Source organism: Malurus melanocephalus, unplaced genomic scaffold, assembly GCF_030028575.1.
Source record: "Malurus melanocephalus ecotype Western Australia unplaced genomic scaffold, MMel_1.1 scaffold_421, whole genome shotgun sequence".
NCBI lineage: Eukaryota > Metazoa > Chordata > Aves > Passeriformes > Maluridae > Malurus > Malurus melanocephalus.
In genome coordinates this window covers 1-22,239 of record NW_026623653.1, presented here as the reverse complement: position 1 = coordinate 22,239, position 22,239 = coordinate 1, and the positions used below count along the sequence as shown (strand labels likewise).

The following is a 22,239-nucleotide window of genomic DNA, read 5'->3' as shown; positions in this document are numbered from 1 at the left end:
CCATGACGTCAGAGCGGGGCGCGCGGCGCCGCAGTGCGGGCGGCCGGAGCTGCGCTCACCTGGAGCTCACCTGCGCTGCCCTGAGGGCATAGCGCCATACCTGCGCTCATATCGCCACACCTGGGCTGCCCTGAGGGCATATCGCCACACCTGGGCTGCCCTGAGGGCATATCGCCACACCTGGGCTGCCCTGAGGGCATATCGCCATACCTGCGCTCATATCGCCACACCTGGGCTGCCCTGAGGGCATATCGCCATACCTGCGCTCATATCGCCACACCTGGGCTGCCCTGAGCGCATATCGCCACACCTGCGCTCATATCCCCACACCTGGGCTGCCCTGGGACATATCGCCACACCTGGGCTGCCCTGAGCGCACATCGCCACACCTGGGCGCATACCGCCACAGCTGCGCTCCCCTGCGCCATGGTTCGCTTCGGGCTGACGGTCGTGCGGCAGTGAGTACCTCCCGGCGGTGGCGGTGTCCCGGGGCCCCGCGTCCGCGCCTCACGGGCAGCGGGAGGGAGGGACTGAGCAAAAGCCCTCAGGCGCGGCAAGCAGCTCGGATGGGAAGGGTGTGTGAACAKTTCTCCCGTGAAACGTTAAGCGCTTGGTGTCTTGTAACTCGGGGAGAATTCTTAAGGTGACTTTTTCTTCCACTCCATTGACAGGTGTTTAGCTGACTGGRCCGAGTAGCTCCACCTTCCTGCAGCTGGCAGGAGAAGACTCTTTAATTTGTAGGAAAGCTGAGCTTTTTTTTTTTTTTTCTCGTTTAGCATAAGCTCCATGGGTATCAGAGGAGGAGGGATTCTGCCCCTCTGCTCTGCTGAGACCCCCCTGCAGGGCTGCTTCAGCCCTGGAGCCCTGCACAGCAAGGACAGGGAGCTGCTGGAGCCAGTCCAGAGCAGGGACACCAAGGGGATCAGAGGGATGRAGCAGCTCTGCTGGGAGGAAAGGCTGAGRGGATTGGGATTGTTCAGCCTGGAGAAGGGAAGGCTTTGGGGTGAGCTCATTGTGGCCTGGCAGTGCCTGAAGGGAGCCCACAGCAAAGATGGASAGAGACTCTTGACAAGGGCCTGGAGTGACAGGGAAGGGGCAATGGCTTCACACTGACAGAGAGGAGGGTTAGATGGGATATGAGGAAGAAATCGTTCCCTGGGAGGGTGGGAGGCCCTGGCACAGGGTGCCCAGAGCAGCTGTGGCTGCCCCTGGATCCCTTTGAGTGCCCAAGGCCAGGCTGGACGGGGCTCTGAGCACCCTGGGACAGTGGAAGTGTCCCTGCCATGGCAGGGGTTGGAACTGGGTGAGCTTTAAGGTCCCTTCCAACATAGATCATTCCGTGACTCTGTGATGTTTTCTGCTCTGACTCCTTAGGCTCTGTTTCTCCAAGGTGTGCAGCTCTGCTGCTACCCTTGGTAATATCTGGAACTGGTTCTCTGTAAACTTCAGAGAAACAGCTGCTAACATGTGCTTGTCATAAGAGGGCTCCAGAGTCTTCCCGCAGCTTTATTCTGTCCACCACASAGGTGTAGTTACTGCAGATAAATTGTGCTGCATTTATGGTAAATTTAAGAAATTATTTCTCTTACTCTTATTCCAGATGGCTTTAAATTAAWTACTAGCAGCATGGTTGGAATTGACTACTTGAAAATGGTTTTGTATTGTTATAAAGCCTTTATGTGTATCGTTTTGAAAAGAGTCTGTGCTGTACTGTATCTCATTTTTTTTCCATTCMGGCTCTGCTGTCTCCTGTTGTTATTTAATGCAACAGCATTTTTGAAAAACAGTAAATTTATGATGGGTTAATCTTTTGTTGTTTATGGTTTCTTTCAGTGGAGAAACAAGATACAACAAAGACAAGATACTGCAAGGTTAGTAAGAGTTATTCTGGTAGCAGGTTAGAGATAGAAAATTGTGGTGAACTCCTGACACCCATTGCTCAGATRTTATTAAGGAATAATACTGTAAACCTTAAGACACTATATGTGTAAGCCTGGACATGACTTTCCTAACTGTACAGAGGATTTTAAGTTACCCTCCACAGAATATGAACAGAGGCCAATGCATTTCTAGTTTCCTAAGGAGTATTMGAAGCGTTCTTTTTCTACACATGGCAAAATGCTGCCTGTAATCAAATGAAGTGCTAGCAGCACCTTTTACTAAGGACTCCAGGGCATCCCGTAGCACTGTGTTAAATCCCAGTACTATGAAGCTTGGGAAAAGGAGCTGCAAAKGATAGATAATGATCCTGTTGTGATGGAGGCTGTTGCCTGGAGGAGGGAATCTATTACTTGCAGTGAAAACCTGCAGTAGAGCAAGGGAGAATGAAAACTAAAGATTGTTTAAATGCTGGAATTGTGCAATCCCATCTCTTTCTAGGAAGGTAATCTTCATTAGACACGTTTAAAAKTAGATTCACCTTAGTGACTGCTGACTTGTACACCCAGAACTGAACACTCTGAGCTGCCTGGATGTCTTCCGTAGGCACATCAAGGCTCACTGCCACAAGGAGCCAAGTAGGGTTGTACTCTGAATAAATGAACTTTCTGCAGTGCTTTGTGTTGTGAGGAAGAGTTGTGCTTCCAGATTTTCCTCCCTCTGTGACATTGCTGTTTACAGTTCTGGCAACATGGATTTGTGCTCATAATGAAGCGAATAAATAATATTCCCCTGTTTTACTTCCTTAAMAATATCAATGATGTTGTTTGAATTCCCTGCTCTTTGGATCAAGKGGCATATAGTGGGTTCCTGTCCCCTCTGCAGTGTAGAGAGAACATWGCTTCTTTTATGAGCCTCTTTTGTTTTGAGGGGTGTAAGACCTGTTACCAGCACAGTAGGTTCAGAGGTCTCACATGTCTGAATTACAAAGGAGGTGCTCAGAGCTCAGGTTCTGGATTTCTGATGTCTTATCTTTTGCTGGWGGATTGTTTTCTGGGTGAAAATAGSKATTCTTTTCCTTAGTTCTGAATCTGATGGAAATTTCACTTTCTCTGCTTTGGCTTCCTGCAGAACTACAGTAGGTTAACAGTGTGGATGTAGCAATTTMTTACATGTTTGTCCCTCTGTTGCAGTTGTGGTTCTTCTGCAGACTCTGAGCTGTGACAGGAGCACACCTGTTTCACTCAGGTGGGGTTTCCAGAGGGCTGCTTCTCTCAACACGGCCCTAGAGCCCTGTGACCAGTTATTCTCACAGACTTTCTGTCTGGAAACAATTTTGGGGAGGTTTGCTGCTTTCCAGCTGGGTTTATTCCAGCTTGCATGAGCATTACTGCCCATGTGTGAGTTGAAGAGGAAGAGACTACAAYAGTTTGGGTTTGCATCTCATTCTCTCAGCTGTATTGCCCTCTTTTCTTACTTACATTAACACATCTATTTATAAAGTTTCAGCTGTAAGATATCTCTTGCAGGAAGCCAATCAGCAACTCTTCTAAAAATGGTCACATTTAATAAATGTAGGTCTCTGTTTTATGTTTAAATTTGTCATAGATATAGATTAATATAAATATAATTGATAATGATCCTTCTGTCTTCCTAGGCTTTTCTCCTTTTTATCATTAAATTTGTGTGAGTCAGTTTGGGGAAGATCAGAAGAGCAGTGACTTTCTCTAATGCTTGGCTTTACTAAAGGAGAAAGATTTTATTATTACTGGGCAGTTTCTTTATTGCTGGCATGCATGGTCAGCTGCTAAATGATCTAAAATTTGCATGTCTTAGTATTGTGGGGTTTTTRTTTTGTAGGTCAAGGAGTGGATGAGCCACTCTCTGCAACTGGTTTCAGGCAAGCAGATGCTGCTGGTTTATTTCTCAGTAATGTAAAGTTTACCCATGTCTTTTCAAGTGACCTCCTTCGAGCTAAGCAGGTAAGTGCTTCTTGAGGCAACAATTAGCTTCCAAATTTGGCATTTATTCACTGTGGGGGGTGCAGAAATAATGCAGTGACAGACATAAAAGCTGTCTCATCCCTGAAAGCATCCAAGGCTGGGTTGGATGGGGCTCAGAGCAGCTTGGGATGGTGGAAGGTATTCCTGCCCATGGCAGAAGTGGGTGATCTCTAAGGTTCCCTTCCAACCCAAACCATTTMATGATTCCATGATTTGCCATTGTGCTATATGTGCATTGGTTCTTGCTAAAGCAGTAATGGGGGCTTTGAGGCATCACACACAGGTTTTTCTTTGAGGAAGCAAAGCAGGCTGGCTGTGACATTGTTGTGACTGTCTCATGCTGTATTCTTCTGAGGAGTGCAGACCAACACAGGCAAGATCACGTTTTGCTGTGAAGTCAATACAAGGATCCTTAAATGTGCAGAGATGTTGGATTTTTTCAGGGATGTTACACCTCTYGCCTTGATGCAGCAAATATACACTRTAGATTAAACAAARAGGAGAAAACTTTAATTACTGTGTGACCTTCTGTGCACAATTATGAAATACTCAAAATGAGGGAGCCAAAACTTTTAAAGTTAGAGGTCAGCTKTTCTAGGAAGGTCATGTCTCCTGTGGAGGCCCTGTCTTTCATTGTCTCTGCTACTGATTCTGTGATTTCAGGAGATGTGGGCAGGTTGAAACTACTAAGCCATTCTTGCTTGCWTGCTTTTTGTGCAGTCATCTTGCTGAAAGTCCATGAAGCTGTGCTGTAAACCAGATCACCAACATGTAGTATAAATCTCCTTTTTTCCCCTTAAAACATTCACCATCAACATTGTTCATCAGTTTTGCAGCACAATTCTAGAAACTGCTCTAGCAGCACAACTTAAGCAGGAAACAGAAGAGACAAGGCGGGAAGAGTGCAGTAGTTGGATATTTTAAAAACGCAGCATAGCTGCCCAGCAAGTTACTTCATTCATGTGTGGGAATGGCCTGGATGATGTTTTAAAATATCAGGAATGCTTTCTAACATTCATTGAAACACTCTGTGCTGTGTGTCTGCCTGGGAATTGGTTTGGGATTTGTTTTCTTACATTAGAGACCTTTTCCATGAGAAGCATTTGCACTCTGATAATGTGAAAGACCTGCATTTTTCCTTTGCATATAGGCGATGTGTTTTGCCATTTGTTTGACAAGCAATCCAGGTGCTGGAAAAGCTTTCCCATAGATGTGTATGGCTGAAGTTTCCATGTGGTTGGAACTCCCTTTCTTGGCAGCTGCAGGTTTGTGAAGGGCCTGTTACTATGCTGTYAGTTCACAGCTCAAGTGCTAGAGGAATGTGCAAGTTCTGTTGCAAAAGAGGAAATTCCTACATATATCATACAAATAACTATGYTGTGCATATGCACAAGGAGGTGGATTCAACCTTATCTTTATTTCCACGTTGTTCTTTGGCAGAAAGTTAAAGCTCCTYCAGTGTAAAGTTTGTCCTAAGCAATATGTTTAATGTGCCAATGGTGCAACTGCTTGCTTGTGCCAGAATCCAAGGAGCATTTTCAAAAGGAGCTCTTTAACTGTCAGTTTGGTTGGGTGTGGATGTTTGCAGAGTCCAAACTGTCTGTGAAGCCAGTGCAGCCCTCACGCWTGGGTGCATGTAAGAGCCAGGAGCAGGTCAGCTGTCCTCTAGTTCCCAAGAAAGACAAGGAGCTACCAGAGAGGATCCAGTGGAGGCCACAGAGATGATGAGGGGTCTGGAGCTTCTCTCTTAKGAGGAGGCACCGAGGGAGCTGGGCCTGGTCAGTCTGGAGAAGACTGAGGGGAACTCATTAATGCATAGAAATATCTCCAAGGGGCTGTTGGAGGATGGTGCCAGGCTCTGTCCAGTGGTGCCCAGCACAGGATGAGGAGCAATGGGCACAAACCAAAACACAAAATATTCCACCTCAGCATGAGGAAGAATTTCTGTACRCTGAGAGTAGCAGAGTCCTGGAGCAGCTGCCCTGGGAGGGTGTGGAGTGTCCCTCTCYGGGGACATTGCAAACCCACCTGAGCACACTCCCGTGTCARCTGCTCCAGGGGACCCTGCCTTGCCRGGGGAGCTGGACTGGGTGATCTCCAGAGGTCCTTTCCATCCCAGGGATTGGCTGTGGCTGCCAGACAGGTGTCAGACAGATGTGTTGTCAGTTGAATTAACTGAACACTGTAGGTAACACAGCTGTGGGCCAGGCCCATGTACTACATGTAAAGAGTGTGTGGATATGGTTGCTCTGTGTTGTGCTCAAGAGAGGGTGTAGCTCTCATCCTGGTAAACCTTGCTGCCCACCTCTCGTAGCTGCTAAGTGTCTTCAGCRGTCCTGGACTTTGAATTGGGAAGGAACTGTCAGAAGATTGCAGCTTTTCTGTTTGGCCTGACCTGGGCCATCTATCCACTTCTGACAGACTGGTAGCTGAAAAACTTTCTGTTTTGTTGGTGTGTCCTGTGGGGTGCTGCTGATGGGATTGACTTTGGCTATGGTGGTSAGTGTTCTGTCCCATTGATGTGACTGTATATTCACTTTTTAGACTGCTGCTGGAATTCTAGGAAAAAACAAGTTTTGCAGAGATCTGGAAATCAAGTATGATGCAAGACTGCGAGAGAGAGTAAGTGCTAAAAGAAATAATTATCAAATATTGAACAATTTGAAAATGTAACTTACTGCTGATGGTATTTTCGCTTATTGACTGGTRGATTTAACAGTGGCAGGCACTGTTTGATGTGCCTTTAATCACTGAAAACTGACCTATTCACATCAGGGACAATAAATTGTTCGCAGAATGGTGAGGCAGAGCCAAAATTTAGTGATGAGCCTTGCAACTGTGAATCTTTAATGATTTAAGTAACATAAGGTTCAGTGATTGTACATTGTACATGTGATTGTAGCATTTCCTATTTGAATCTTTTTTCTCTCAGAAATTCCAATTCTTCCTCTGAAATCAGCAAGGCCTTATTATTYGCTTTTAATCATGAGGGTACTTCTGTGGTTTTGTTTGGTTTTTTTAATGCYTTTTTCATAAATTTTGAGTTGAAAATGGATCCATTCTCTGTTGTGAAGACTTCACAGGTCTGTAGAGAAAATATTGGTTTCTTATATGTGAAAAATAATTTCCTGTTTCCTTTTGGCAWGTGAAAAGTAAATGGAGTTTATCCTCTTGTAAAGGGCTATGTACAGAAGCACTTGCACTGTGACCTCAATCCCAAGGACATTTGAATTTTGTGTATGCTGGGGATGAGTGTCAGTGGAGGAAAAAATCTCCAGGGAAAGACCAAGCTGAAGGTCATGTTTTGAATGTCAGTGCTTTAAATGAGATGCTGCATTAATGTATTTGTCTACCCAACATAGGTGTATACATATGTATGTGTGTGTGTGTGTGTGTGTGTGTACACACATATGTATATATATGTATATATGTATATATATGTATATATCTGCTATTTAAAAAGATGTCTATAAAGATATTTCCTTGCCCAAAACTGGGATAAAACGTGAAGGTGGCTAAGCCTTGAGAATCCAGGACAAAAAAGCTGTGAAGAGCTGTTTACACCCTCTGGAAGGAGACCTGACACATCCTGCTGAAGCCCCTTTTTCTCCTGCAGAAATATGGTGTTGCAGAAGGAAGGCCTTTGGCTGACCTCAAGGCTATGGCAAARGATGCTGGGGAGCAATGTCCTTCATTCACACCTTCTGGCGGAGAAACACTGGATGAAGTATGGTATTTATTTATTTATTTGTTTGTTTATTTATGCTTTGCTTTCTAGGCTTTTTTGTCTATGCAATTCCAGCTATTGGAAGCTTCCTACTGAGAGCTCAGGCCAACCAGACATATTTTCTAAAACAAAAACACTGCTTGCTGCCAAGTGGGGAATCTCTTTTGACTAAAATACTAATTTTGAGATGGACTCCTCTTGCTCCTAGGAGGATACTGGCTGTTACTCTCTGTAGGGCAGAGGGGTTTGTGCAGTGGTCAGTAACTTCTGAACCCTGTCTGTGATAAATTTGTGTCTTTTAACTGAAGTAGTTCTATGTCAGATTTCTGAAAGGCAAAATTTTGCTTCACAATTATCTCTGTTCTTTACAATGTTCCCTTCTGGCCTTTCCCTGCAGGTGAGAGAACGTGCAAGGGATTTTTTTGAATTCCTGTGCCAGCTGGCTGTTGAGTTGGAGCAGAAGCAGCACAGCAGTGTTGGTGCACCGGGCAGGAGCTCAGCAACATCTGGAGAACACTTTGTTTTTCCTTGGACAAACCACTGCAGTGAGGCAGAGCTGAGTTCGGAGGGCAGTGGATCTTCCGCAATATTAGATGCCAATATTTTGGTGGTGAGTCATGGAGCCTACATGAGGAACTGGATTGGCTATTTTGTTTCAGATCTCAACTGTACCTTACCAGTAAATTTAACCAAGTCGCAGCTGTCTTCTGTCAGTCCCAATACAGGAGTCAGTCATTTTGTTATAAAACTTGGAAAYGGGAATTCATTAAAACCTGAAATCACATGTGTCTGTCTGAACCAAGACTCTCACTTGGTGGRTGTGGAAGCTGAATCAGTAGCTTCAAAAGTGTTTTAAGAGTCTCTGTGGGGGGAAAGTGGGTTTAGATCACCATTTTGCTAAGCTTGAGGAAAATATCTGTAGTAATTACTGAGATTGACTGGAATTGCTGACACTAAACTGCAAAAAGGGAGACAAGCAACTGCTTACTATCTTAAAAAAACCCACAATTTGCATGGTCCTAGTGCCCAGTATAAGTTGGCAGTAGCAAAATGAAACAAATATTTTCTGTTCTCACAAACAATACTTCCAGTCACTTGCATATCTGCTGCTAGAACACATATTTTAAATGACTCTTTTCCATTGCTCCATAATTATTTTGGTTACCTCCATGTGAAAGAGTTGGGGAGGGAAGAGGAGCAGGACCTCAAAGATGAGCTATACTGTATTCTTGTTTTATTACAAAGTGATATATTGTAATAGGAAACATACATGTTGTCTTAAATTTCTGAATGCAATAGTATAACCTAGGAAGGAGCTTTGCCCAATGGGAAAGATTAGATCTGTGAGTCTCTGGGCAAGTCTGCTTTCCGTTTGTAGGCTGGGAATGATGACAAACCTACCTCGCCAGGAATATTTCCTGAGAAATTGTTCAGGTTGTCGAGATCTCTGTGGAGAAGCAGTGTACACAAAGTATTTTGAGCTCTAAGCAGGATGAGGAACCTCACGTGCACATAGTAATGATTTATTTTCTGGAAAAGGAGCTTTCTCTCTGGGGGGAGTTGAACCCAAGTGGGATCCTTCTATCAGCTGCAGTTGTGCCCTTGATTCTTTGAATATTTTTGCCTAGAACAAGGCAAGTTTGATTGTTTGGCCATTGTTGGTGTGAATACTGCATTCTTTCCCTGCTGGGGTGTTTGTGGTGTTACAGTGTGARCTTATCTGGTTTATGTTATTTATAATACTTGCATACTTTTTCGTCATTTGCTTATTTTAAGCCTGTTAAAAAAATTAAAAATTAAAGAGTCCTGAATAGAATTCCCATTTCATCTGTATTTCTTTTGAGGTAAAAATCTTTCTTAGTATTGCCTTGTGAAGCTTTGCTCAGATCACATAACTTCCTTTTTTTTTCCCTGATAAACCCGAGGCTGGCCTTTTATTGGTGAAAGAGACTTATAGGGCTGATCTTGTTTAAAAATGTCCAGAGCTCTTTTTTTTTACAAATTATAGAATTCATTCTCAATATACTGAAGGAAATAAGTCTTCACAGGAAGCTAAACTGGGAGTATGGACTTCTGCATGGAATCCTCAAGTTCTCTCTGAAATGCATCTTCCTTGAAGGATCCTCAATATTAAATTGATGACATCTAACAGAATTAATGATAGAGAGTGGGGCAGGAACTCATTCTTATTTTGCCTGTCCSTGCTAGTGCCTGTTTATTTCAGGAAGGCCAGTTACATAGCAGGGAATTCTCCTGTCAGCACTTTAAACAGCTGGGATTCGCCTGGAATTGCCATGTCTTGAATTTTGCCAGTTATTGTATTAATTCTTGTTGGAGACAGAGTAATGGAGCTGAAAATGCAAGATGGGTGGAGATGTGACACGTTTTTCTCCCTAAGTCTGTCATTTTGTCATATATTTCAAAATACCCTAGTAATTAGTGTGCTCCTTACTTTAAAAGGCTTCTTTTTCTTTCTTGACTGCTCTCAAGCAGGTAAATAATATTTTGTTATTGTTGATGGTGCCAATAACTTGGGAAAACGTCTACTTCCTTGTTAAGTGCTTTGCCACTGCTTTGGTAACACTCTTCCCAGAGGGATTTTGGACTCTTTGTCTATAATATGCTTTACTTTCTTCTTTTTATTTTTTTTATTTATAGGTTGTTACAATTTTGACCCATCATAAGAAACCTGTTTGTGTGATTGTTTTCTTTAAATTATTGTTCCCAATTTTTTTCCTTGTGTAACTCTCACATCAGGCAAGCAGATGGTACGGTGGTGCCTAACAAGGAAAAGTATTAAAGAGTGAAACCACTCAGGTTTTCTAAACAGCTCCTGTGTTAATGAAGTAATGCTTGTCAGTGAAAATGAGTYAGAATCTCCCAATTCAGACTTTGTACAACACACTAAAATGGTGCAAACACATCTGCCGGTGGCCAKGGGAGTACAAGCAGTCAAGAGTGTCCAGCTGTGCTTTTTCCCTCGGTATCGGTACTTGGCATTGGTGGAGACAGGACACCAGCCTAGGTGAGCTTCTAGCCTGGCCTAGAATAGTCACCCTTGTTATTCTTCCTTTGCTATGTCAGAYGTCAAGTTCCCTCTGCATTGAAAAGTCACTAATTTTGGAAGCTTCTGAAGATAATCCTGAAAGCTGTTTTCTATAGGTCTGTGTATAGTGGTCCTCTTTTTAACTTTTTACATCAACACTGAGACTAAATCTCTTTTTGGTCCAGTGTTACTTGTGCATTTGTACAGTAAATCTGTACAGTTTATTTGGAACATGGGAAAAGAGAACTGCAGTAATAGATGTATCTGTTAGGAATAGTTACAGAACATAAATACTTGAAGGATTGCTCAGTAGTGGCAATGGATGCTGGCTCCACCAACATCGTATCCTCACAGGGCTGCCTCACCTCAAGCAGCCAGCRGGCAGAGAGTTCTGCTAGTACCACAGTTTCTTTCCTCTAAGGCAAAGATATTTTCTCTCTTCCCTGAGTTCTCTGTTGRAAAATGTTTTTGAGACATAGCCCTGCCTTTGCAGTAGGAGGAGTTYGGAGGTATTTTTTTCTTTTCCTTTGTTTAGAATAGAATTTAAATCAGATGCATTCTTTGACCAAGCTTTTGGCTGCCTCAGATCCACAGCCCACATGCCCAGATATGAACTGTGTCAGATTTCCACCAGTGTCCTACTTTTGAGAGTTTGGCCATGACCCTGAGGTTTTTGGATCTGTATAATCCCAGGTAAATGGCAGCTGCCTGGGCACAAATCAGCTGCCCAGTAAGTGAGCTGCTTTTCTGGCCCATGAATATGGCAGAGCCACTGTTGGAAGGTCTGTGTGTGTGTGGTGATGCCAATGCCATTCAGGTCTCCTGGGTGCCTGGGACRGATCTGGTGTCACTTACAAACAGCTCTGGGCTTCCCGGGGTGCAGGGACCATGTGTGCCAATGGATGACTTACCTGAGTGCCAGGCTGCTGAGACAGCAGGGCTGCTGGGGGCACAGAGGGGATGGCACACAGKGATAAAACCTGGGAATCCTGATCTCCAGAGAACGCGCCTGAGGTCCAGGCAGAGCTCCTTTTGGGGCRTACCTGGGTGTAATATTCTCTCCTCCTGATGCCCAGTTGGGTAATCCAGCCATAGCTGAATGGGAGAGGGGTGGTGCACCAAACTTGACTGTAATAAGTCCTGAGTACGTTTTGGAAGAGCTGGCCATTGAAAAGTGAATTTACTTGTGTCTAAATGCTGCGGTAAAAAAAGGAGGTTTGATTTCAGAAATGCAGGAATCACAAAATTAGTTTTGGAATTGTGGAATGTTATGAGTTGGAAGGGTCCCACAAGGACCACTGAGTCCAGCTCCTGACTCAGGACAGTCCTAAGAATCACATCTTAATTCTACTTTTTCAAAGAAATTTAAATAATGGTAAATGCAACAAAATCTGAAGGAGAAGCTAATKAGACACAAAGGAGGTAAATGAAATCTGGAATCTAATTAAATGAGTTTTTAYTGTAAGTAGGTCACACTAGATTAAATGGGTAGCTCGTTGATGAAGTAACTAATATATAGGCAAGGGAAAAATGAAATGTGATCACACAAGCGTGTTCAGATACTGCTAATGCCATCTATTTGCTCCCTCAAGTATTTCTGGAATAGGGAGCTTGAATTGATAATGCAGAACCCACCAGTTGGAGAGAAKGGAAAAGTTTATTGGTACATTTATAAAAGGAAATAGTCTCTATAATACATTTTTATAAATATTTATAAATATTCTGCAGAATTTAAGACCCACTCAAATAAATAAATAAATATTGTGAACATAAATAAGTAATGTTTTCTTAGTAGCTGGTGGTTGCCAGCATCTCCATTGAAGAATAAATTCCTTTACATTTTTATATAGTTGCCTAAAGTTAAAATAGGGTTTTCTGATGGAAAATCCACTGTGTGTTCAGCCTTAGCTTACTTATCCCCTGGACAGAATGAGCAACCCAGCTTACTCTGTTCTAATGTAGAAATACAGAGATGGTCTAGAGATTGAATCTCTCCAACATTTCCCATCTAAATTTAATGTGGGCAGAGCTTTTAATGATCCAGTTGTAGGTCAGTTGTGGCAGACTTAGGGAGCTCTGTGGAACTTCCCACTATTAATGCAAAATGCAAACTGCTGGTGTACTTGAAGTCCAGAGTTGTCAAGGAGCAAAAGCCAAGAATAATGGTATAAGAATCAAGTAGTTATCAAACTAAAATAAAATCACACTTCTCCACCGTRCAGACAGCAAGTTTAAAAGTCTTGCTGTATTTTGAAAAAGCAAGAAAAAGCACAACAGCAACAGTCTGCCTGGCTGAAATTCCTGTAATTCCTTAGAATCACTCCTTTCCTTCAGAAATTAATCAAAATCATGATCAGTTTAGAAAAGCAAATTCCAAGAGATGGGACTCTTGGTCTAACCTTGATCATTTGGCTTGTCTTGTACTCATAAATATTTTTACGCATTAGGAATCTTTCCATATAGGAAAACTATTCTAAGAGCCGCATCAGGACCTACAGCTTTTCTAACATAATGGGTTGGATGTAGATACAGAGATATCATCTATGTATACATATATGGGGAAAAAAAGAGATTATTTAAAATGCTGTCAGCCAGACAGAGCCTGTGCTAAATCCAGAAAAAAATAAGCAAGAAACAGGGGGGTCTTGTTTAGTTTTTGTTGCATTGGTGTAACTCCAGTGGCTTCAATGAATTACTTCATGAGAAAACAAAAAAATAGGGCCAGCATCCAGCTTAATGTTTTTGTATGTTGCTATGAGCACACTGAGGAGAAATSTACCACTTCAAATTGTTGTGAGGCTGATAGATTCTTCTGCTCTATTTAGAGTATTTGTGTCTTGACATGCCCCATCCAGCCTRGCCTTGGGCACTSMMAGGGATCCAGGGGCAGCCACAGCTGCTCTGGGCACCCTGTGCCAGGGCCTCCCACCSTCACCTCACAGGGAAGAACTTCCTAATGTCCAATCTAACCCTGCACTCTGTCCGAGTGAAGCCATTGCCCCTTGTCCTGTCACTCCAGTTCCTGATGAAGAGCCCCTCTCCTTGTAGCCCCTGCAGATACTGGATATATGACATATATAGTAATTTTTAAATAATAACACACCACCTGACAGTTTGTCTGCTGTTCTTGGATTGGATGGTGCTAGTAAGAGGATTCCCTGAATCTCAGATGCTCCAGGTCTCTAYATCAGTGACATAACATCAGTTTCCCATTTCATTCAAGGGTTTTCTATATTTTTTTCTCATTGATGCCAATTTAAGGTGATTCAGACCCTAAAAGGTTTGGTTTGTAATATTCTTTTCAAAAATGGATCTTCTTTCCAGTAGAGCGCTAGCTGGAAAAATCCAACTTGTACTTACAGAGGATAGTTTACTTAAAAACAAGATTTGAAACTAAGGAATTTTYCCCAATGTCTCCCAGGTTTCTAAAGAGCCACTTTGGCATTCAGGGTGAGTGTGACAGCCAGTTCCTTTTGCCTCTGTCTTCACCTGGCGAGCGCCGGGGCTGCGTTTATCTGGTGATGTAGAAGCGGGGGCTGGGGTACCTCCTGACCTCCATCATGGCATGRGGATCATCGGGATTCACCACGTCGTTCTGATTGATTCTCACGGGTTCCCTGGGCAGGTGGGGAAGGTCTGCTGGCTGCTGCACTGGGGAGCCAAACGCTGGGGCCTTCCTCTGTGGGACCAGGATCTGGTGAGGATCYGCTGGATCGACATCGGCACTCCTGGTGTGCCTGTGGGGCTCGGGGGTGTTGAATCGAAACAGGGGGATCTCATTCCTCCTGGACAAAAACTGCGAGTATGGTGGTGGGTTCATACCRGGGGAGAAGGCTTGTTTAACTCTGCCTAAGCTCACCAGGAAGTGGTGTTTGGGGGATTGATACACGTCATACCCGTTTTCTAGTGTCCTGTGGTTGAATACACAGTCCTCCTGGCTGAAGTAATGCTGAGGGAAAACAACAGGACACCTGTAAGCAAGGCAATCTGCTGAATTACAAACACAGGATAAAGAGGGAGGAGGGATGCAATGTTCAGCAGGTGTTTTTCCAGTTTCCTGGGTCAGTATCTGACCSAAATATAGATCTGAGTTCCGTGTCTGTGCTTCATCAGAGGAATTTTAATGATGAACCTCGTTTCCTCCCAGAGGGTCCCAACCCATGGCTCTGTGCTACAGCAGGAATTAAGTTTGGTCCCTCACTGGATTTCATTTTGTCCTCATTTACCCAAGTAGGATCTGAGATAGTTTTTGTCAGTTCTACAGCTTAATGCAATCAAAGGAAAGGGGAAAGTTTTACGTACGTGTCAGATCCTCTCTTATGTTTTCCCCCTCCACCTGCAGCTAGCAAGGCTTGCCCTGCCTGGGGAAATGGGCACCACAGCAGCAGAATGCACTGGCCATTCAGCCTCAASCCTTAGGAAAGGTCACTCACCGAGCCAAATATGTTTCCTTTCGTGTCCATACACAGGTAGCGTCCACTCTTCACACCTGTGATTATTACTGAGCCAGCACTCTCTGACTTGATCATTAGGGCACCTGTTCAGGAAACAAAAACGTCTAATCCAAGATCCAGTTCAACATTGCATTTACAGATCTACATGTGCTCTGGCTGGAAGGTCCAAARCAACCTCTCACAAGACCTGAGACTGTTGCCTGCCCTAAATCAGGTTCACTCTGACTTTGGAAATCTCCCAGGCTGGATGGCACCTCTCTGGGTGCTCTGTTCCAATGTGGCACTAACCTCCCAAAGACAACTTTTTTTTCTCTCTCATGTCCCAAAGCGTGGTCTGAGCACCCTGCCCTCAATTCTGCCATTGCCCACATCCAGGATGAGTTTGTCACCCTCATCTCTGTGACCRTCCTGTGGCATTTTATCAGTAGTGCCCAGCAATAACACAGGAGGAACAGGCACAAACTGATGTTCCACCTGCACAGGAGACAGAACTTCTGACCAAACCCTGAACAGATTGTCCAGAAGGGCGTGGAGTCTCCTCACTGGGGRTATTCCAGAGCCATATGGACACAATCCTGTGCCCTGTGCTCTGGGATCCCCTGCTGGAGCAGGGAGGCAGGACCGAGATGGTCCCTTCCARCCCGAACCAGTCACTGGTTCTGTGATTGCATTACCCTTAACATCCATTTTGCTGGACTGAAACCACAAACCCTTCTCAACAGATCACAGTCAAGGCCTCCTGAAAACCCTCTGCCAGAGCAGCTCYACCTTCTCCTCATCCAGCTTGACCTGGGGTTGCTGTAGTGCTCTGAGAGCAATGTCACTGGTGCCAGGTAATGTGGGAATAACAACTTCCCTTCATCTGCTCCTTGCATTTTACTCGGTGCCTGTTCTCTTGTGCCACCCGGGAGATCTGTGCACACCCAGGCCATACCACTGTGGTGCAAAACCTGGCACTTCCCATTGTCTGCTGGCTCAGGGGCACCAAATCAGTCACCCTCCCTCTCATAACGCCTTTTGTTGTCTGATTTCCACCCTTCCTGCTCCATCATTTCAAACCCTGCTGTACTTGTTTCACGGCAGATATCGGAAAATGTGGTACTTGCTGTCTGTTCTCTAAAACCCAAATTGGTTCTTGACCAACATACCTACAATCAGTTTTATAAAATCTTTAAATACRCAGGAAGAATAACAAGACAGTGCCAGCATTCTTGTGAACGTTCAATTATCAATTTTTAAAAACACCAGGAGAGTATGATCCTTGTTCCTCATTCACTAAAGTGTAACTTTTAAAAACATCCTTATTTACATTTTAAAGGCTTCATTTCCTAGGCGTCGATTTTTAACTGAGTGTATAAAATAGATAATAATAATAACAACAACTGTTTAATTTTAGGGTGCATAGCTACTTGTGATTTGAGTGCTCCCAAGAGAGAAGTACTTTTGAATAAAAAGAACCCGAAGTCTTAAAACCCCCCACATTTAATTACTAACTGAAGAGTTTGGGCCATTTAGCAAAGGAAGAAYAGTAAACTATTACCTGTTTAAATAAAGTAATAGAATATATAATAAACTGTGAATACACAATTTGAAAATCTTTTAGTTATAGTAGGGAATAGTTACTTCTCCTGAGCCCCAAAAGCTCAACACTTCTTTTATACCAGTCTGGTTTTTCATAGGTTTCCCCTTTTTAACTGACCTTTGCATGTCCACGTTCTGTCCTTAAGTTTTAGTAGTGAAACTTAAGTTTTAGTAGTGTTCAGCCCTTTACCCCAAAATACAGATCTTATGGATGCCATCAGTTTTGGAGTGCTGCTCTGGTGAGCACCCTCAGTGCAGTTCCTTTGGTAGCACCCTCAGTGCAGTTCCTTTGGTAGCACCATCAGTGGTAGCACCATCAGTTATTTAAGGGATGCCATCACCAACTTCTGATAGGAACTTCCACAAGATACTGGGTAAAATCATGAAATGAAGGACAATTCAGGTGGTTTTTCCTTGCAGAGTATTACAGGAGCCACAGGACTTTAGTTGTCCTAGGCAAGGAATGAAATTCCCCATTCACTAGATTTCTTTGGAGTTTATTCTTCATTAAAAATAATTTTATTTTTTATTCGTTAAACAAAAGGGCAGTTACAATGATGGGTATTTTCCATCCCATAGCTGTGCTCCTCTGCCTGCCTGCCTAATGAGAGAAGGGGATTTTCTATAGGCAGTGAGGAAGTGAAAAACCTTCTTGTCCCTCCCCTGCTCCCGTGAAGGTCCGTATGAAGCCACTTACTGTAGATGGTTTGGTGAGGAGCACCATCGATGTAGCCGTCAGCATTGATCTGCAGGTGGAAGCTGCTCCTCTCCGTGTCRGTGTAGAGGTGCATCAGGTGGCCTCCATTGCCCCAGCTGGGGCTCAGCAGTGGAGAGGAGTTGGGAAAGGCCAGAGAAGCCTTCAGGCTGCAGAGCAGCAGGAGCAGGGAGYTGCAGGGAATGCCCTGGGGATTGGCTCGCTGCTCCATGGTGGGTCAACGTCTGCTCCTCGCCTTTCCTCCTGCCTGGACTGTGAATCCTCAGACAGGATTCCTTCTTCTCTGCACAGGCTTATAAAGGGCAGCAACATGACATCACACAGGAAAACCTTCTCCACATCCTTGATTTTTGGCAAAGCAACATTTTAAGTATCCCAAAACCTCAAGGGAAGGATCTCTGGCTAAGGTGTGTGGGGGAAAAATGTAAGGTTTCTAAAGACAGCTCACGAAAGCTAATCATATGTTCAAATGTTATCTACAACCCTGTGACATCTGAAAGCTTCCCACGCCCCTACTGTTGGATCCAGGAAGAGCAATCCACTGCACTTGAACTGAAGGGAATGACCCTTTGGACCTGAATTATCTTTCTTTTTTTTCAGATTTGTTTATTCAGACTCCCACCTCCCCTCACTGTTTCCAAGCTGCAATCTGATTTAGTGGAAACATCAAATACAAGCTGCATTCTGATTTAGTGGGAATATCAAATACTGCTAAAACTTTGAAATTTTGAAAATTTGGTGTTAAAAGTTGATAYAAAGTTGTCCTGAGCCTGATTTCCCCTTAATTATGGTGTAAATTCCACACCAAACCTGTTGGGCTCATATTTGTGTCACTCCATTTAAGCATAGGGAACTTAATATGAGCAGAGCCTACTTCAAATAAACTGTCCCWTTTATTTCTCCTGTTTCATTCTGAGTCACATAAATAATCTAAARCTAGCCAAACAGCTGAAAATAATGTGTGAAACACTTAAAAGCTGAATGTTTGCTTCTGTATTGCACATCTGTCTGGAAGTTTTATGGAGTCCCACACCTCAGTGTGGGCAACAGTTCTGGGGTCTGAATTAATCCTGAAATCACCCAAATCAGCCCATTTTTATTATTCCAGGTACAACAAACAAGCCTGGAAGAACTAAAAAGGGACATAGAGCCATAGGCTATCCTGAGCTGGAAAGGACCGGACTGAAAATTAGTAAGTGGATAGTGATGTAAAAAATGTTCTAAGATACAAGACCTGCTTTCTCAGGTGCCCTACCAATGTTCTGGGTCTTTACAAACAATTTTTTTTCTCAGGTGCCCTACCAATGTTCTGGGTCTTTACAAACAAATTTTTTGATTTAAAAAAAAAAAAAAGTGGTTCCATAATGTAGAAAATGCTATACTAATGGGACACTATATGGGTGAATCAGTGACGACAGGAGTGACAGGTACTAAAACTAGATTGTGTTAATGTTTCTTTCAAAATTTAATATAAAACTGACAAAACAACGAATATTTCTATAATGAAACCGGAGGGTTTTACCTGTAGCAATGTTAGGTTCAGTTACAGTCTCTAGCTGTATGAAAAATTTAATGTACAGCATGAAAAATTCTTAGTTTCATTAACAAGCCGTGGAGCTGTGCCATCAGCATATAGTGGATTGATAACATTAATGAACTGATACAGCTGTAACCCACTGCAAAAGTGGATCTGATTTTGGTTTTTTTTGTTGTTTAAAATTAGCAAAACTCTGCCAAATCCTGCTGCCACACCTGTGTAAATCCAGAGACTTGCATCAGAGTATATTCACCTGTGTAAATGACAGCACTTTTTAGCCAAAGTGTATAAGGGTCAGATCTTCAACTGAGTGGACTGACAAAGCTAGCTGCAGTGAAAGACAACCCAAGCCTCAGATGTTTTTTACTGGTTATAACATCTGAAATGCTTTAAATTAAAGGATAGCTTAGAAGGAAAGGACACTTAATTTTTCTTCTCTTTTTTTTTAAGTTAAATCTCTTGTTAAAATTATCCACCCRTATTTTTCACTCTGGTCTTAGAGCAAATGTTTGGGGGTTTTAGTTGGTTCGTTTTTCTGTCTCTTTTTTTWMTTTGCCCCCTTTATTAGATTCCTATGGAAGTGTGGATATTGATACCTCAGGGGCAGTTGCTGAAGTTTCTTACAGAGGCRGTGTACCCTCTCGGAATATTTTGTCATTCTTTTGTGAACATAGTTTTTCTGGTTTGATGTTTCATATTCACCATGATACTTCTCTGTGCTTGCCASCTTACACTGATCTGATTTCTCTCCAGTGCCTTGGTGGTACAGAAAACATTTTCAGATGTTTGAAAATTGTATTCAACCTCATTCAAGCACATGCTAGTTGTGAGCAGCTGTTTCTCTTTTTATAATAGTCAGACAAGCAAAGATTACTTTTACATGCTTAAATTATTTGGTGTTTTCTAAAGTTTCCCACAGGGTCAGCAAAACACCAGACTTTGCTAAGTTCTGTTTAAGCTGCTGGGCTAAAGTGAATTTATAAAGTCTCTTCTTGTGAGGATGATAATACAAATTTTGCTTTTTCATCAACTTTTTTTGTTTTAAACTTAAAAATGCCCACTGCATGTGGGGTTTTTGCTGTTTGTTTGGGGTTTTTTTACAATCCATGTCTTTTTTATTTTAGGCTGATCAATTTAATTCTTCTGTGGGTATTTCACTTATCTTCTACTCATTCAGTTTTTGGTGGGGTAACCACATGTATGAAAGCTGCTTTACTCCTTCAGCCAAGCCTGTTGTAATGGAAGGGATGACAAACCTTTCTGGTCTTGCACTGTTATGCTGATGCATCAGCAATAACAGTATTGCTATGACTTTTACCACAGGAGCTGGTATTGGTTATTTAGATTTCCTTATTGTTCTGTGGTGTTTAATGAATTGAGTTTTCAGCTAAGAAATTGCTGACAATTAATGGAAATCGTTTGTGGGAAAAAAAAATAGGAAAAAATGGATCTGAATTTAAAGATCAAAACCATTTCACACTGGCACATTCTCCACTTCCCACTCTAGGAGTGCTACACCCAGTGTCAAGTGCCACAGTGTTGCAGGGCTTTCCTTGCAGGTATCCTGCAAWGAGAGCTGGGAGACAGCCTGGAGGTGCTATCACCTATGGTGAATATCAGGARCCACGGCAGAGCGAGGAAATCCTCACTCCAGGGTGAAAGATGACAGGAAAAGATGGATAAGACAGACCCCAGCTTTCAGGATGAAATTTATTTAAGATAATCATTGAGCAATCTGGTCTAGGGGAAGGGGTCCCTGCTGTGTGGAAACAAGATGGTTTTTGTGATCCCTTCCAGCCCAGATCCCTCTRTGATTCTGTGATTCTACTGTTGATGCTCCGACACTTGGTGRTCCTCATTGCCCTCCCTCCCTGTCGAGCCTTTGTCCCAGACCTGCTCCTGCTGCCTCCTGCTCCCTGCTCCAGAGACAGCCCAGCCCAGGCTCAGCCAAGGATTCTGAGTGCTCACCTGGGCCAGGTGCCTCAGCTGGAACATGGGTGACACACACAGGCCTCCCTGGTATCACCATATAATTGCAAATTTTATCCAAAACTATGCACAGAAGGAACTGACAGTTGCAGGAACAGACCTGGGTCTGACTTCCCCCCATTCTGACTGCTTTGAGTTTCAGCTTTAGGTCATTTTTCAATCCAAACATACCACCTCAACCTTGTAAACCCCTCATCTCAGCAGCTCTGTGTCAACCCTTGTGCTGCTTCCTTTTACTGAGTCTGACTTCAGTCTGGACAGGATTCACAAGRCAAAGGCAAGCTCTTTTTTTACAACAAATTTAAGTTACTACAAGTGGCTTTCTGTCATCTCTTCATGACCCCTTGGAAGAGCTTTGTGGATTGTCACAAATCTGCAGGATTTGAAAAAAAAAAAAAGAAAGTTTTCTATTCAGTCTGATGGATTTGCCTTCCAGGATTCTCCTACGAGTAAAACTACACRTCCCATCACCGTGCTGGAGTTCCTTTCATCACGTAGGAGCACCTGTAGCACTCTTGCCTAATAAAGCATATTGACTTCTATTTGAACAGGTGGGTGCTTGTCCTTTGGCAGTGCTCTGTGCCATCTGAGTGCCYGTGCTGGTCTCAGGAAGCCTCTTGCTCTCTGCTGCTCAGCTCACAAGGGGGTGACAGATTCCAAACTTACTCTGCTCTTAATCTCCTTTACCATGCATCTCTTCAAATGAGGTCCCGGAAATCAGGGGCCTTTCCCTCTGCCCTTCCATAAAATCACTGTAACAAGTGGCTCTGGGACAATCACATCCCCAGCACTGGAAGTACAAGGGTGGAGTGCCTGTCCAGCAGTTATTCTGGGAATAATAACGCCCTGAGCTGAGGGGATGTGCAGTGGATGCTCTGTGTGTGTGTGTGCCTGCAGAGGCCTTTGCCACAGCCTTCACCCGCTGTTGTTGAACACATCCTGAGTGACCTTTTTTGGAGGCCCCATTCTTGTCATGCTGCCCACGACAAAAGCAAACATCCTGGCCYGGCTCACCTACGTGTGCGCGATGAGGTAAGCACAGCCCACTGCTCGGGGACCGCAGCGCCGAGCRGCACTTGGTGCACTGTGCCTGCCCTCACGGGCCAAATGAAGGGCCTCGTTCCTCCTCCAGCTGAAATCCTTGGCACAGATCCCAGGCAACGCTCAGCCAGTCCCTRAAAGGTTTTGTTCTCTGAACTCAGAGTGTTTCTGTCGTTTTAAGGGGTCTGAGTTTCCTGAGGTGTTGTGGGTTGTGAATGGTTGCAATCTGTGGTTAGAGGTGCTGATACCCTCAGTTTAAAAAAAACCC

At 43.6% G+C, this 22,239-nt stretch overlaps 2 protein-coding genes across 4 annotated transcripts; one reads left to right on the top strand and one right to left on the bottom strand.

Annotated features, from left to right (window-relative positions):
• Nucleotides 1-10: 10 nt before the first annotated feature.
• On the top strand, nt 11-18,661 carry TIGAR (TP53 induced glycolysis regulatory phosphatase). 3 transcript variants are annotated; one of them, XM_057379761.1, is made up of 7 exons: nt 11-458; nt 1,834-1,871; nt 3,739-3,860; nt 6,426-6,503; nt 7,498-7,608; nt 8,006-8,218; nt 18,513-18,661. In XM_057379761.1, exons 1-7 carry the CDS (start codon nt 427-429, stop codon nt 18,558-18,560), a joined length of 642 nt encoding a protein of 213 aa, XP_057235744.1. In that variant the 5' UTR covers nt 11-426; the 3' UTR covers nt 18,561-18,661. The 3 variants fall into 3 exon arrangements, with proteins under 3 accessions (XP_057235744.1, XP_057235743.1, XP_057235745.1); XM_057379760.1 differs by lacking the exon at nt 18,513-18,661 and having other exon boundaries at nt 8,006-9,424; XM_057379762.1 differs by lacking the exon at nt 18,513-18,661 and having other exon boundaries at nt 7,498-7,613; nt 8,006-8,069.
• On the bottom strand, nt 13,560-17,856 carry LOC130581575 (fibroblast growth factor 23-like). The gene is made up of 3 exons (XM_057379763.1): nt 17,387-17,856; nt 15,088-15,191; nt 13,560-14,603 (listed from the first exon to the last, which is right to left on the bottom strand). The coding sequence occupies exons 1-3, from the start codon at nt 17,613-17,615 to the stop codon at nt 14,166-14,168; spliced, it is 771 nt and encodes a 256-aa protein (XP_057235746.1). The 5' UTR covers nt 17,616-17,856; the 3' UTR covers nt 13,560-14,165.
• Nucleotides 18,662-22,239: the final 3,578 nt, after the last annotated feature.